This window comes from Antechinus flavipes, chromosome 2, assembly GCF_016432865.1.
Source record: "Antechinus flavipes isolate AdamAnt ecotype Samford, QLD, Australia chromosome 2, AdamAnt_v2, whole genome shotgun sequence".
Classification (NCBI taxonomy): Eukaryota; Metazoa; Chordata; class Mammalia; order Dasyuromorphia; family Dasyuridae; genus Antechinus; species Antechinus flavipes.
Window position 1 is genome coordinate 546,821,306 of NC_067399.1, and position 12,886 is coordinate 546,834,191.

The window sequence follows — 12,886 nt, forward strand, 5'->3', positions numbered from 1 at the left end:
AATAGTGAATCTTAAATATTTCAAGTAAACATTGTAGGGCATGTAATTTTTAAATTATATCTGATTCTATCTCTCATAGTTACAACTGCCCGGCATTTTATGTCATTCTGCAATGCCAATTTCATTTCAAGCCCATCATAAATAAGTATTATTAGTTTCCTTGGGGTCAGATATTTGACGGCCAGACTTGAACTAATGGATTATATCACTTTTCAGTTCATACTCTGCTATTATTCACCATAACACTGTATATTTTACCATACCACTTCTGTACTTTAATCCAAAGTCTGTTATTTAAAACACACACACACAGACACATAGACACACACACAGAATTCTGGATTCTGCACACTGTGTTGTTGAGCAGTGAAACAAGGGGCATTGAAAAATACCATTAGGGACAGAGTCCTTGATATTCTTCCTCCTACTGCTTCCTTCCCCCACTGCCCCAAGGGAAAGAAAATTATATCTGGGAACCTGCTACAAGACAAGACTGGAGTTTCCTTCCCTCCCTCCCCTTTTTTCCATCAGAAGCACAAGAGAAATCAAGAGAGAAGTGATGTGTGGTGGTGTCAATGTGATAGAGTGACGTTGCTTCATTTTTGATGAGGTTGCATCATGGTGATGTGGTGTAAGTTAATTTCATAATTGTAAACAATACAGGGAATATGGTTGATTAATTTGAAGTTCTTGTCCACTTCGTTATGGCTGTCCAGCTGAATTAACATGGGTATGTCTTTGTGTCCCACTTTTATAATTTCCTTTTCTTATTTTCAGGATTTTATTTTCAAAGAAAAATCTAAACAGTATTAGTTTAGTAGAATGACTGTCTGGAATATCATGATTTTGTATAAGATGCAGTAAACTTATGTGATTTCCTGGCTTATGCATCTGGTTTAAAAAAAAAACCCTATAAAGACTTAACTTTGATGAAGAATAAGTGTGAATAGAAACTATATATCCTTGCTTTCTATAAAGTTGATAGTATGCATCTGTTAGAAATTATGGCATGAATCACGGAAAATTATATTTCTGTTATACAGTTAAACTGCAAGTATTCTATGTTTAATTACAATGAAGGCAAGTAAATATTTTCTGGAAAGCTTGTATTTGAAGTTGGAAATAGAAATATAGGACAAACAGAAAACAATTGGAAATTATTTAGAGGCTCAGCAGCAAGTCTTTAGATCTGATTTCTGAATTTTTACAAATGTTCTATTCAGTTGAGAAAGACTTTCTAAAATTGAAAGCATATATTTTTTTGTTTGTAACATCTGAAATTCATTGTAAAGAAATGCATCTGAAGAATAATTACATGTGAGTTCCCCATAAAGCTAGGCAGAAACAGTAACAACTTACAAGATTTGGGATTTATTTTGTTTTTCAAGTATTGGTTTCAAATTAGTTAAATTTTATAAAGGCGAGATTAAATTTGTTGTTGTTGTTGCTGCTATTGTTCCTAGAGAGAAAAAAATTAAGTAGCAATTTTAAATTATAAAATTGGTATCTGAATTCTTCGTCTTGGGGTCAGAACAAAGGTCAAGGATATTCCGAGTAGTTTGTTGTTTTGCGGACTTGGTTGTATAAAATGACTGGGGATAGTCTTAATTCAGTCTGTAAGGTTGTCTGCCAAAGTACAGTGGTTCTCACCCCAGTTTATGTCTGTGGTGGGTGTGAGAAAGTCTGGAGAGTTACAATTCTCTGCTGCTGTAAAACAAATAGCACCATCCCTCTGCTAATAATATTCCTTTTCGCTCGCTTAGGATCTTGCAGTCTACGGTTTGCAGTTCTCCCTTCTTCCCCTCCCCCACCCCGAGAAAATCAGTCTCTTGACCATCAGAGCCCAGAATCACGTCGAAAAAAAAGGGGGGGATGGGGAGCAAGGAGTTTCAACAAAAGATTAGACAGCTTCCAGACTCCAAACGGGGGAAAATTGTATTTAATGAGTTTCCAGACGGTGAGGGAAGGTAGCCATCATCTGCAGGGTAGGACATTTCTAACCTCGGGGTGCAAAAGTTAAAGTGGATGACCAGAATGGCTTTTGAAGCTGGATATATGCGTTACCTCCAAAATATATTTCTGCAACAGGTGCGGGACACCGGGGGTCGGGGAAAGGGTTTGAGAAAAAAATAGGTTGGGGGCTTGTGGCTTTGCAACCAGAAAAGCAAGGAGAGGAGGCGGAGGCATATTGGCCTGAGGCGTGGGGGGGTGGGGGGGAGGGCGGAATGGGGGGGGTCCTCCCAGCCCGGTTGGGAGGGCTGGGCTGTAGGGGGAGCCCGGCGGCGCTCACCTGGCCCGGGAGGGCGGGGCAGAGCGGCCCGGAGCGAAAGGGGCGCGGTGTAAACAGAGCGGCGGCCGTGATGTCAGCCGGTCACATGGAGCCTCATATGGTTGGGGATGGCTCTCGGCGGCGGGCGGGCAGCTGCGGTAGCTGCTGCTGGAGCTCGGGCGGCGGCGGCCTCGGCGGCAGCAGCCTAAGAGGCGGCGGCGGCGGCGGCGGCAGCGGCGGCAGCGGCAGCGGTGGGGCTGCGGGTTCGGACCATCCGCTCTCCCTGCGCTCTGTGCACCTCGGCTTAAATGATGTATTTTGTGATTGCAGCGATGAAAGGTGAGTCGAGAGCTCGAGCTGGGGAGGGGGAAGGGGAACTAAGAGAAGCCGGAGGGGTGGGGGTAGAGGTGGGGGATGAAGGGGGAGGAGCGGGAGTCCTGATTTTGCTTGTCTTTCCCAAGGGGTGGGGGTGGGGGTGGGGGTTGAGGGGAAAGGGGGCCGGGCAAACCCGGGCTTTAGGTAAATGCGCTAGGGCAACCCGAGCCCTGCTGATCGCTGCGGCGGCTTCTTGCCCCCTCCTACCCAAGGTGTAGGTGCGTGTAGAACTCCGTCCCCTCCTATCCTGGACTGCCCCTTTCCTACCCAGTGCTTTCTTGGTGGCCGCTATCCTACCGCCTCCTGCCCCAGGCCGGCTCTGTAGCGCTGCCTTCTGCAAGAAAGTTTGCAGCAGCAACTCTCTGCGGAGCGGGGGAGGGGGAGAAGGGGAGGAAAGAGGGGTGCAGGTAGGGCCATGGGGGGGTGATTGCGGCAGTTGTCGCACTTACTGCTCCCCCCTTCTCACCCCCGCCTTTGGCTGGGGTGGGAGTAGAGGAGAAGAGAGAGGGGGCTGTGCCACCTGATTCTGACCCAGTGGGCTCTCCATGCCTAAAAGCTCAGCTAGTGGATGGGGGCACAAGACAAGGGAAGGGGGACTCGGCGCTTTCTTAGAGCTTTGCCAGCTGACCTCATAGCTATCACACCTTGGGTGGAGGGGCAGGAGGAAGACTTAGCTTCACTGGGTTTGCATCCTCTCTCTCGAGCTAATCCTTGCCGACGATTGCTGGGTGGGCAGCCTTTGAGCGAAGTCCCAGTCTGACCCTTCTCCACTAGCTCAGGTCTGATCTCTAGGTACCCAGCTGTCCTGGTCACAGAGATCCGTCACCGCTGGCTGCCCAGGGACAACTAGGCCGGGGGAGGGCGGGTTTTCCACCACACATTAGAAGGGGAAGGAGTTTGGCTAGCCAGTGTGGTCTGAGAGCAAAAGTACCCGCCAGGACCAGGGAAATGTCCGCTGGTCATTCCCCCGTCCTCTCTTTTTCCCTTCCCATTTCCATGTTTTAGAAAGCTTTAGAAAGTGATCCAGGGACAGAAGGTAACCAGAGAGCGACTGACATGCGGAGACGCACGCAAACTTTGGGAGCCACAGCTGCACTTTATACTGTGTGTTTTCGGATGTTTGTTTTAAAAGAACTTAGCTGCCCACATGATTTCCAGAGGGAGAGGTTGGGGTTAGCGTGATTTACTGTTGCATAAGGGACAGTAAAGACGAGACTGAGCGCTGCAAACCTCTTTCTCCTTAAGTCGTCTGCTCTTGTGCTTCCGTATGACCAAGATCTTTTAGATGCTGCCCAAGAGAGGGGGTGACAAAGATGACGTTTCCCAAGCCTTTGTCACTCTCTCCAAAGGGGCAAGAAGTCACAGTTCGGCCAGGAAGAGGGAAGTTTTAATGAGGAAAGGGAAATATGGCGTGTATTGATAACCCGTGTCATTGCTGAAGGATATAAGAACAGTTTTACCTAGTATTTCGGACACCAGGAGTAGAAATGTGAACGTGCTTCTCATACCCCACGTACTTTTGGTTCTGTTTTTCAGCATCATAGTTCTAGGTTTACATCTTTTCATGCGGATTATGAAAGATCCATTTAACTTGGATGTTTTAATCTTGCTCCTGTTAATAAGTTCTAGGTTTGATTACTAGGTTAAAGGTTTGCTAAATTATTGAGTTTTGTTGCAGTCCATGAATGAAGGGCACCAATAATCAACATAGGTTTTACTTTTGGATCTCAGAGCTTTGCCTTAGTGGAGATTGGGTGACATCTTTTAAATTAATTATCACCAGGTTGAAACTTCTTGAAAAATAAAACGGCCCTCTTTTGATTAAATCTTCCTATGAGATGTATAAATTTTATATCTTTTCTTCATGGCTTATAAGAAATGTGATCTTATCTTTTTTTTTTTTAATGCAAACTAATAATAAAAAGCAATTACAACTATGTATGTTGTCAATCATTCCAGGAATGGAGTTACTAAGGTTACAGAATTCTAAGATAGTAAAAGAAAATCCTTCCCCTCCCTACCCCAAATCAGCCCTTCAGTGTTAGTATTTTCAACTGATAATTAAAGACCCTTGATCATGAAGGTATAAAATTGGTAAGGTATAGTTCTACTATTTTCAGACTATATTGCTTAATTTTGTAACGATTTTTATTCTTAAACAGATCTTGCTATATTTTATGATGTGAATAATGTCTTTTCATTTCAATATAGTTTTCATTTGGCAGAGCAGAAGGATAAGCAGGCTCTTTTTAAAAGTGGAATTGTATTTCATTTGTCAACTATAATCCACATTACATATTTTTTCCTTTTCCATCAATATGGAAAGGTTATTTTAATATTTTTATTTGGTATTGCATATACACTTTTAGTTTTTTTTTTTTATCTCTAGTACAAAGTGACATTCCATATCATCATTGACAAATAGATTCCTGAGAATTACTCCCCCTACCCCAAAGCTTTTGCCTACACATTTGTCTTGGAGTGACCTCTGGCTGCCACAAAATGATAGATTCATAGTATTGTGCTTCAGAGAAGTAGATCAGAAGCCCTGGGAATGCAATTTTTCTATAAGCTTAGTTGCACAAGGGAAATATAGAATATATCTAGGTAATTAGAATATTTTATTTTTTCCTGATCTTGTAACATTCTGGGTTTTAAAAAGATCATTTCATTTAAGTGTAAATTTGTACCAAAGAAGAATAGTGTATCCAAAAATAAGGAATGTCATAAATGTTTCTCTATTGGATTTAAGGGAAAAAACACTGGCATGGAATCATATTAAACACTTCCTACTGCCCTTCAGTTTGAATACTTCAAATTGGTTCCATATGTTGGAGATTGTATAGAATCAAGTTTCATACAAAACAGAAATATTCTTTACTTCGTCACTTTTTCTAGTATATGTATAAGGGATAAGAGAATGAGAAATCATAGAAGAGAAAAACTTTTTTTTGACTAATTTAGTTATATTTTTTAAATATCATTAAATCCTTCTGAACCTAAGGGAAGAAAATCCTTTCCCTGTGTTAGTTGTCAAATGAATTTAGGCTTAAAGTGATTTTATACTTGGAGGCAATAAATCTTTATTTGAGCAAATTTATATCCTCATCTTTCAGTTTTGTTTTTGTTTATTAAATTACCAATGCAATTCTAATCCTATTTGGATTATTTTTAAGGCAAACTGAAATATCGAGGCATAGTATTTACAATCGAATAACTTGTCCTGCACATCAGAGATATTCATTGACAAAATATCATGCCCATACTCTGGTATTTAAAGGAAAGGGGATAGATTTATCATCCACAACAGGTTATATTCCTTTGCTTATTCTCTTATTCCTTTGATATATTCTCTTTAACTCAGCTTAATACAGATAGGAGTGATGAGTGCAGTCAAAAGAAATAAATGTACGATCATAGAAATACTTTATTTTTTTAAGCCCATACCATTCCTATACAAATATCAGGTTGGTTGCTTTGCCAACTTGACTGTGCATTATAGTTTAATGATTCATGGCATTTTCATCTCTAAATGTGGTCTTATATTTTTAGAGCCTTTGAATTCCCACAGTCAGTTGGTAAGAACATTGGTGTCATCCTCTTAAACATCACTAACAGGGACTTCTTCTTGGTTAGGTTGGCTGACCTTTGAAATGTAGGGTTGAAAGAGGGTGAAGGTTGCATCTCCGGCCCAGGATGGCTAATGCTGTCACTCACTACAAGGCTGAGTGTTCAGCCTTGTAAGTTCAAAGGAGGAAAAGAAATGTCTACTTTTTAAAAGAATGTAGCAACTGGGATCATCTTGTTCTGACGCTTTTTCTTTTTTCAGTCTGTGGCAAAAGTCAAAGATGTTTGTCCAAGGAACGTTCTATGAGAGTTTAAAAATGAAACATGATTTTTAAAAGAACTGTTTCTTTTTGAACATTTTTACAGAGCACCAGGCTCCCTCCCCCCCCAAAAAAATCATACTCAAGGAAATCATAACATAATTTTCACTCATATAAAATCATCAATAAATAATTTTTACAGAGCTGTCCCACTTCCAAGGAAAACTAAAATCATCCCTTCATTTTTAAGATTATTGTTTCATAAAGGACAGTGCTTCATCGATCATTTAGGCCTGATAAAATACTTTTGATTTAAAAAGTACTTTTGATTAAAAAACAATTGTACAGATAAAATGTCTTTCCAAAGTAGATATACTTACTATCTTGCTTTCCCTGTTAAGAGTTATATGGCAAAATAAATGAGATGATCAAGTGGCTAACTGAAAAGGCTAGTATATGAAAGGTGTTACTCAACCGCAAAATGTACTCTGTCATAAACTCATTTTAAGCTTTAGAAAGAGAGAGACAAATAAATTTAAAGCACTTATCCAATAGGAGCATCTGCGAAAGTATATTTAGTTTTTCCTTATTTTTTATGGTAGGTTCGGTTCAGTTTTCTCGTATTTGAGGTTTTTAAAAATATCTTGCAAGAGGCTGTTAAGATCAGTAATAGCCCCTTTGTGCATTAAATTCAATAAAACCATATCATTGTAGGAAAACAATTCTAACAACATACACTTACGTTTTTTTGTTATTTACTAGTGAAAATGAAATATGATTTAACTTGAAAAATACTTTTAAAATTTAGTAGTACGACAGATTGTGTAGCAATAAATAGCACCAAAAATTTCATGTTCTTTTCACATAATAATTGTCTTTTGTGTGTATTTATGGTGTGTGGCAGATGGAAAGCCACTGGTACCTGAGCTGTGGATTGAAATATCATGCTAAAAGTTTGGCTGTAAACTTACCCTCATTAGAGGATGATTTCCAAACTGTGTTAATTGCATGATTTAACCCTTCATTCCCGTTGCCATCACCCTTGTGATCTTTTGAGCCAGGCAATGAGATTCATAGAATTTTTGAATCTGTTATTATCAAGTATAAAATGACATTACATGCATTCTTTTTCTCAGTTTTACAGAAATAAAACCAGAGGAAGGAGATTTCAGTGCACAATAACGTTAGGATGGGAAATAGGCAAAGTAAAGGGAAGTTGAACTGTGATCATGTTTCTGACAAAATGTGAGAACTGGGAGTTGTCATAGTTTGATGTAGTTTACTTGAAAAACTCAAAAATATCCAGCTATTATCAGCAAGGAAAAGACATATATTAAATTAATATTGTAGACGTATTCTGGGTTTCATTTTTTAGCTTTGATTTTGTTTCTGAATTTAAATAGAAGGTAAATAATAATTGTTACTTATTTACAAAATGCCTTCAAGTTTATATTTTTTTAAATTCTTTTGCTTAATGTCCTTGTTTGATCCTTAATAGGATAGGTAATATTATTTCCTCCCTCTCCTCTCTAATTTTTTTCGGCAGAAAAGGAAACTGAGACTCAGCTAATTGCCAAATATCAAATAGCTAATAGGTATCACAGCTATCATGAAAAATCATATCTTCTAATTCTTAATTTGGCTATCTTTTCTTTTAATATTTATTTTCTGAAAGGAAAGATGCTTTGAGATCTGGTATGTGAATTTATACAGTTATTGGAATTCTTCAGTACAGTTTATAGATTAGGAAAGGATATTCAATTTTCTTAATCTAGTATATTTAAATTACTATTCCATAAAATGCTTCTATATAAAATGAGTTATTCTACATGTCTACCAACAAATGTATTCCTTTATGATTTTTACTAAGTTTTGTTCCGATAATAAGAGGATCTAGGTGAGTATCATTAACCTTGCATGAGATTATTTGGAAGGTTGTAACTCAGATGATCTGCTTCAACACTTAATCTATAGAGAGTACTGTCATTAATAAAGCAAATTGGAGTATGGCCCCATTTATTTAGTACAAGAGGAGTATTCACAAATTCATAATCTAGTTTTAATATTTTTTTTTAGTAGATAATTCTAGAGATGCAGTATTCTGCCTTTTGGCAATTTTTTTCCCCATGTTGAATTTTAGCTAAGGGAGAATCCTTGTAAACATAATCAGAAGAAATCTTTTGAACAGGGCCTGAAGGAAGAGCCTTTAAATAGACTTGATGGTCAAAAAATCCTCTTTTCATGGCATATGCCAGTTCCATTCACAGACATTTCTTAAAAGCCCACTGTGTATCAAGCCTGGTGGAAAAGATAATGAAATTTAGAACATTCCATTTGTATTTAATTGACTTGTATTATGACAAATAAAAGATAGGTTGTAAGGAGGAGAAAGAATAAGAAAAAATTGTTTAAAATTTTTTATTTTTCCTCCTATACCTTGAGACTGCCCTACTTTTAGACACGTAAAATAGAATATCTTTTAGTCCTCTCTTGAGTTATATCGTGTCTTTTCCTCTTACTGTCTCTCTATAAAAGATTAGTCATTTTATTATTGGAAATTAATGTTTCCCATCAGTCTGAAATTAATTGTTGTTAACTTGGGTAAATCAAAGATAAATACTCAGCCTAATTAAAGGTGCATAGGAAAAAAAAAGTTTGAATATGATGGTTTTCAGGACAATTCTGCGTCAGCTCTGAGTCAAGGACGCCCTCTAGTGGCTGCAGGCTCATGAAGGATTAAAAACCTTACTATCTTGCCAATGATAATCCAACTAATGGCAAAGAGAGATCAAAAGTAGAACTTATTTTCCAAGTTGGGATAGTGTACCCTATATCTTCCATTATAGATATGTTTTAAATTATGCATATTAATTATGCTGCACAACTGTTTAGGAAAATCATAAAAGAAAAGTACTCTTTTAGAGGAAATGGGAAGATTAGCAGTCACTAATGATTTTTTTAAAAATGAATTTAATTTAAAGGAAGTGATGGTTTTTACTTTTAACTCTCCTTGGCTCATTTACAGGAGTAACTATGGTCTTGCGCTTTTTGGGGGAGTAGGAGGGATGAGAAACAGCCGGTTATAAACCTCTATCTTCAAAGAACAAGCCTTCGTAAATTTAGAGCTAAAAGGAACTTGCTCAACCCTTCATTTTACAGATAAAGACACTGAGGTCCAGAAAACTGATATAACTTGACCTATATATAACTTGTATGCAAGTAGTTGTGAACTCAAATCCACTGAATCATGCTGCCTCACCTATGTTCTCTTTTTCTAAGTTTTAGCCTATATTCTTCAAAATACAGTTTCTAGCCTTACCTAATAGCCTTTCATTCTTAAATCTGTAGACTGTTGATTTTTTTTTTGTTTGTTCGTTTATTTTTTACCAAAAAAGGAAGGGTGGGGTAACTGAAAGATATAGATTAAAATAAATTAAACACTAAAACTGCTAGCCTCTTATTGCAAAAGTTGTAAAGGGTTTACTTGATGTACTTATATAAATTTAACTCCGCTGATAAATATAAATTATATTCCTTGATTTAAATTCAATTCCAAATTCTGTGAGAAACGAATACAATAATAGTTACTTAGGTAGAAATGCATTCATAATTGGTTTTCATAATCTTTAGAACAAATGGTGCAATTTAACAAGAGTTTGATATCAATTTGTACAATTACATATAAAAAAAAAACAGAATATAGTTTAACTTTCCTGTTGCAATCAAGATAAAAGCTTTTACTTTCTGTTTCTTTAAGTATACAATGCAGTTTACTATCATTGTTGCTTTAAAAAATATTTTAAATTCAAATGTTTCAATGAATTTTATGTTGCTATTGGGCTCTTATCTCGACTCAAGTAACAATTGTTCTCAGACTTATGAGCACTGGCAGAGTTCATTTCTTGTTTTCAGCTATTTCAAGAAGCATTGTGTCAGATCCTCTCTAAGGGTTTCACTGAATGGGAGTTCACTTCATTACTGAATGCCCCTCTCACTGAAGGAAGAGTGCCGTTAGTGTTATAAATCTTATTCAAAGCAATCAACATTTAATGTGACATTCATTTAAAAAATTATGCAGTAAAAAGCAAGTCTATGTATGTGTATGAATCAAAATATGACCTTTTTTCAAGTGATTTTAAAATGAATATTCTGCTATTTCAGGGATTATTAGCCATTCCTATGTAATACATCTCTTCAGTAGTCTGAAGAAGCCTATGGACCCCTTCTCAGAATGTTCAGTCAGTTTTTCAGTTATGTCTGTCTTTTTATGATATTGTTTGTGTTTTCTTGGCAAAAATGATTTGCCATTTCCTTTTCCAGTTCATTTTACAGAAGAAGAAATTGAGGTAGATAGGGTTACAAGATTTGCCTAGGAACACATAGCCAGTAAGTGTTTGAGGGCAGATTTGAACTCAGGAAAATAAGGCTTTCTGACTTCAGAACTAGCACTCTATCCACTGCTCCACTTAGCTGCCCTCTTCTCAAAATAATGGACCTAAATTCATAAAGTAAAATACATAGGGTTACTTAGAAAATCAATTATATTGAAATATAATTAGCAAAATATGTATTTTAAAAATAAGTTCATGGAACCTAAATTAAAAACATGAGTTGTACGAAAAGAGGTAGCTTCTACCTCCATCTCAAAACTTGAAACATGCTTTGGGAAATTGAATTTAAATGAACCAGTTGTCGATTTACGATATTAATTTTGTAGATTTTGTCAAGTGAATGTTATTTAAAGTAGAATAGATTTAGGAATTCTAACAGGGAAAAAAGGTTGATATAGATAAGGAGGATACTGAGCATTATTTTTACTTCAAAAGAAAAAAAAAGGTAGGAAATAGATTAAATTTAAGACATTGAATTCAAATAAACTTCCTTTATTTAGTAAATATAATTTTCCTATAATAATGGCATTAACATTGAATAAAAACAGTTTTTTCTTTATTTATGGCAACTTTTAACCATTATATTGATTTTGCAATATGCATGGTGTCTACTTAGGTTAAAGTTGATTTGACCTGTTGTTGACTAGAATACAAATAAGATGAACAGATGAAATCATAACTGAAACGCCCAGAAGACCACTTTATGATTCATAGCTTATTTATATGGTCTCTTTGTAATGATTTATTCTTAATTGTACTATGAAGCAGTTTCTTTTGTCTATGAACTCTGCTTCTACAGGTGCAATGGATTTCATAACTCATACCTTGTTATTGTATGGACGTTAAGTAATAAATGTGGTTGTTCCATAGTAGTTAAATTCAGTCTTGAGGAAACCATTAATATTTTTCCCATATTTAGCAACAAACAGAATTTTAGTACCTGGGAAGTGTGGTATAGTTAGAACATTAGATTGGGCAACAAAAATTTCAAATTTAGTTCTGCTACCCAATAGTTATAAGATCATGGGCAAATTGCTTAATTCCTCCTTTTAAAGTAAGAAGAGTGGAGCAGATGGTTTCTAGAATTTCTTCATTATTCAGATTCCTTGATTGCAAAAAACTGTACCTGATGTTTAATGATGCTTTAGGCCTCTATTTGAGTAATAATTTGTTTTTGTTTTGTTTCAAGATTAGTTCAAAATTTCTCTCTTGTTTATGTTTCTGTGCCCCAGATAATAAAAAAAAGTTGAGTCAGATACTACCTGATGAGTTTACTAGTTTCAAAATTTATAATAGTTTTATTTTTTAAGTAGGTATGTAGAATTATTTTGTAGGATACTTGGCTAGGTTAAATAATAAAGGCTTCCAGACAGAGATCTTATGTTTGACACCTGTACATTGACTAACAAATTCTAGTCATCAAGCCTTTTTTATTTTTGATCATTGGGTTCAAACTCCTAAAATGTATTTAAATTGAAATTCACTATAATAAGCATTGTATGCCAGGCACTATGATAGGTTGGGGATCTGAAGGCAAAAAATAAAACTTCTGTTCCCACAAGGAAGTTAAATTCTGCAAGAGGGAAATAAGAACCTTAACACCACTTTCAGCATTCCATCATTAATACAACATTAATTTTATTCCTTCAGAATCCTAAGAAATTGAAATTCTTTTGGCATTCTATTCTCAACTTGTTAACAAGCAAAACCTGGCTTCTTTGTTGTCAATCTGTAACCGAAAAATAACATGTAGATTTTCTTATGACAAATATATTTCCTCACTTCAGAATTGGCAATTCAAAATTATTGATTTACTTTTTAAAAAGTTTGTGTTTTGTTTTGTTTTGTTTTTTAATCACAGGTAGCTAAAAACAAAGGTTAGAAAAAGTCAGCAATGTCAACTTGTATTTTGCTTTTGCAGAGATTCTGCCAAAAATATTTCCTGTTGTGCAGTAAGTAGTTCTAGAAGCAAGTCAATGAGCCTGAAAAGTGAAGCCAATTGGGGGATACTATACTACTCATGA

The 12,886-nt window shown here is 36.5% G+C and overlaps 1 protein-coding gene across 1 annotated transcript in view; it reads left to right on the forward strand.

Annotated features, from left to right (window-relative positions):
- The first annotated feature begins 2,487 nt into the window (after positions 1 to 2,487).
- The window catches only part of RORA (RAR related orphan receptor A), a 98,115-nt gene continuing 87,716 nt past the window's right edge, over positions 2,488 to 12,886 (forward strand). The window contains exon 1 of the mRNA XM_051980931.1: positions 2,488 to 2,608. Coding sequence (XP_051836891.1) covers positions 2,578 to 2,608 — 31 coding nt within the window. The 5' untranslated portion in view covers positions 2,488 to 2,577. The remainder of the gene's footprint in view (positions 2,609 to 12,886) is intronic.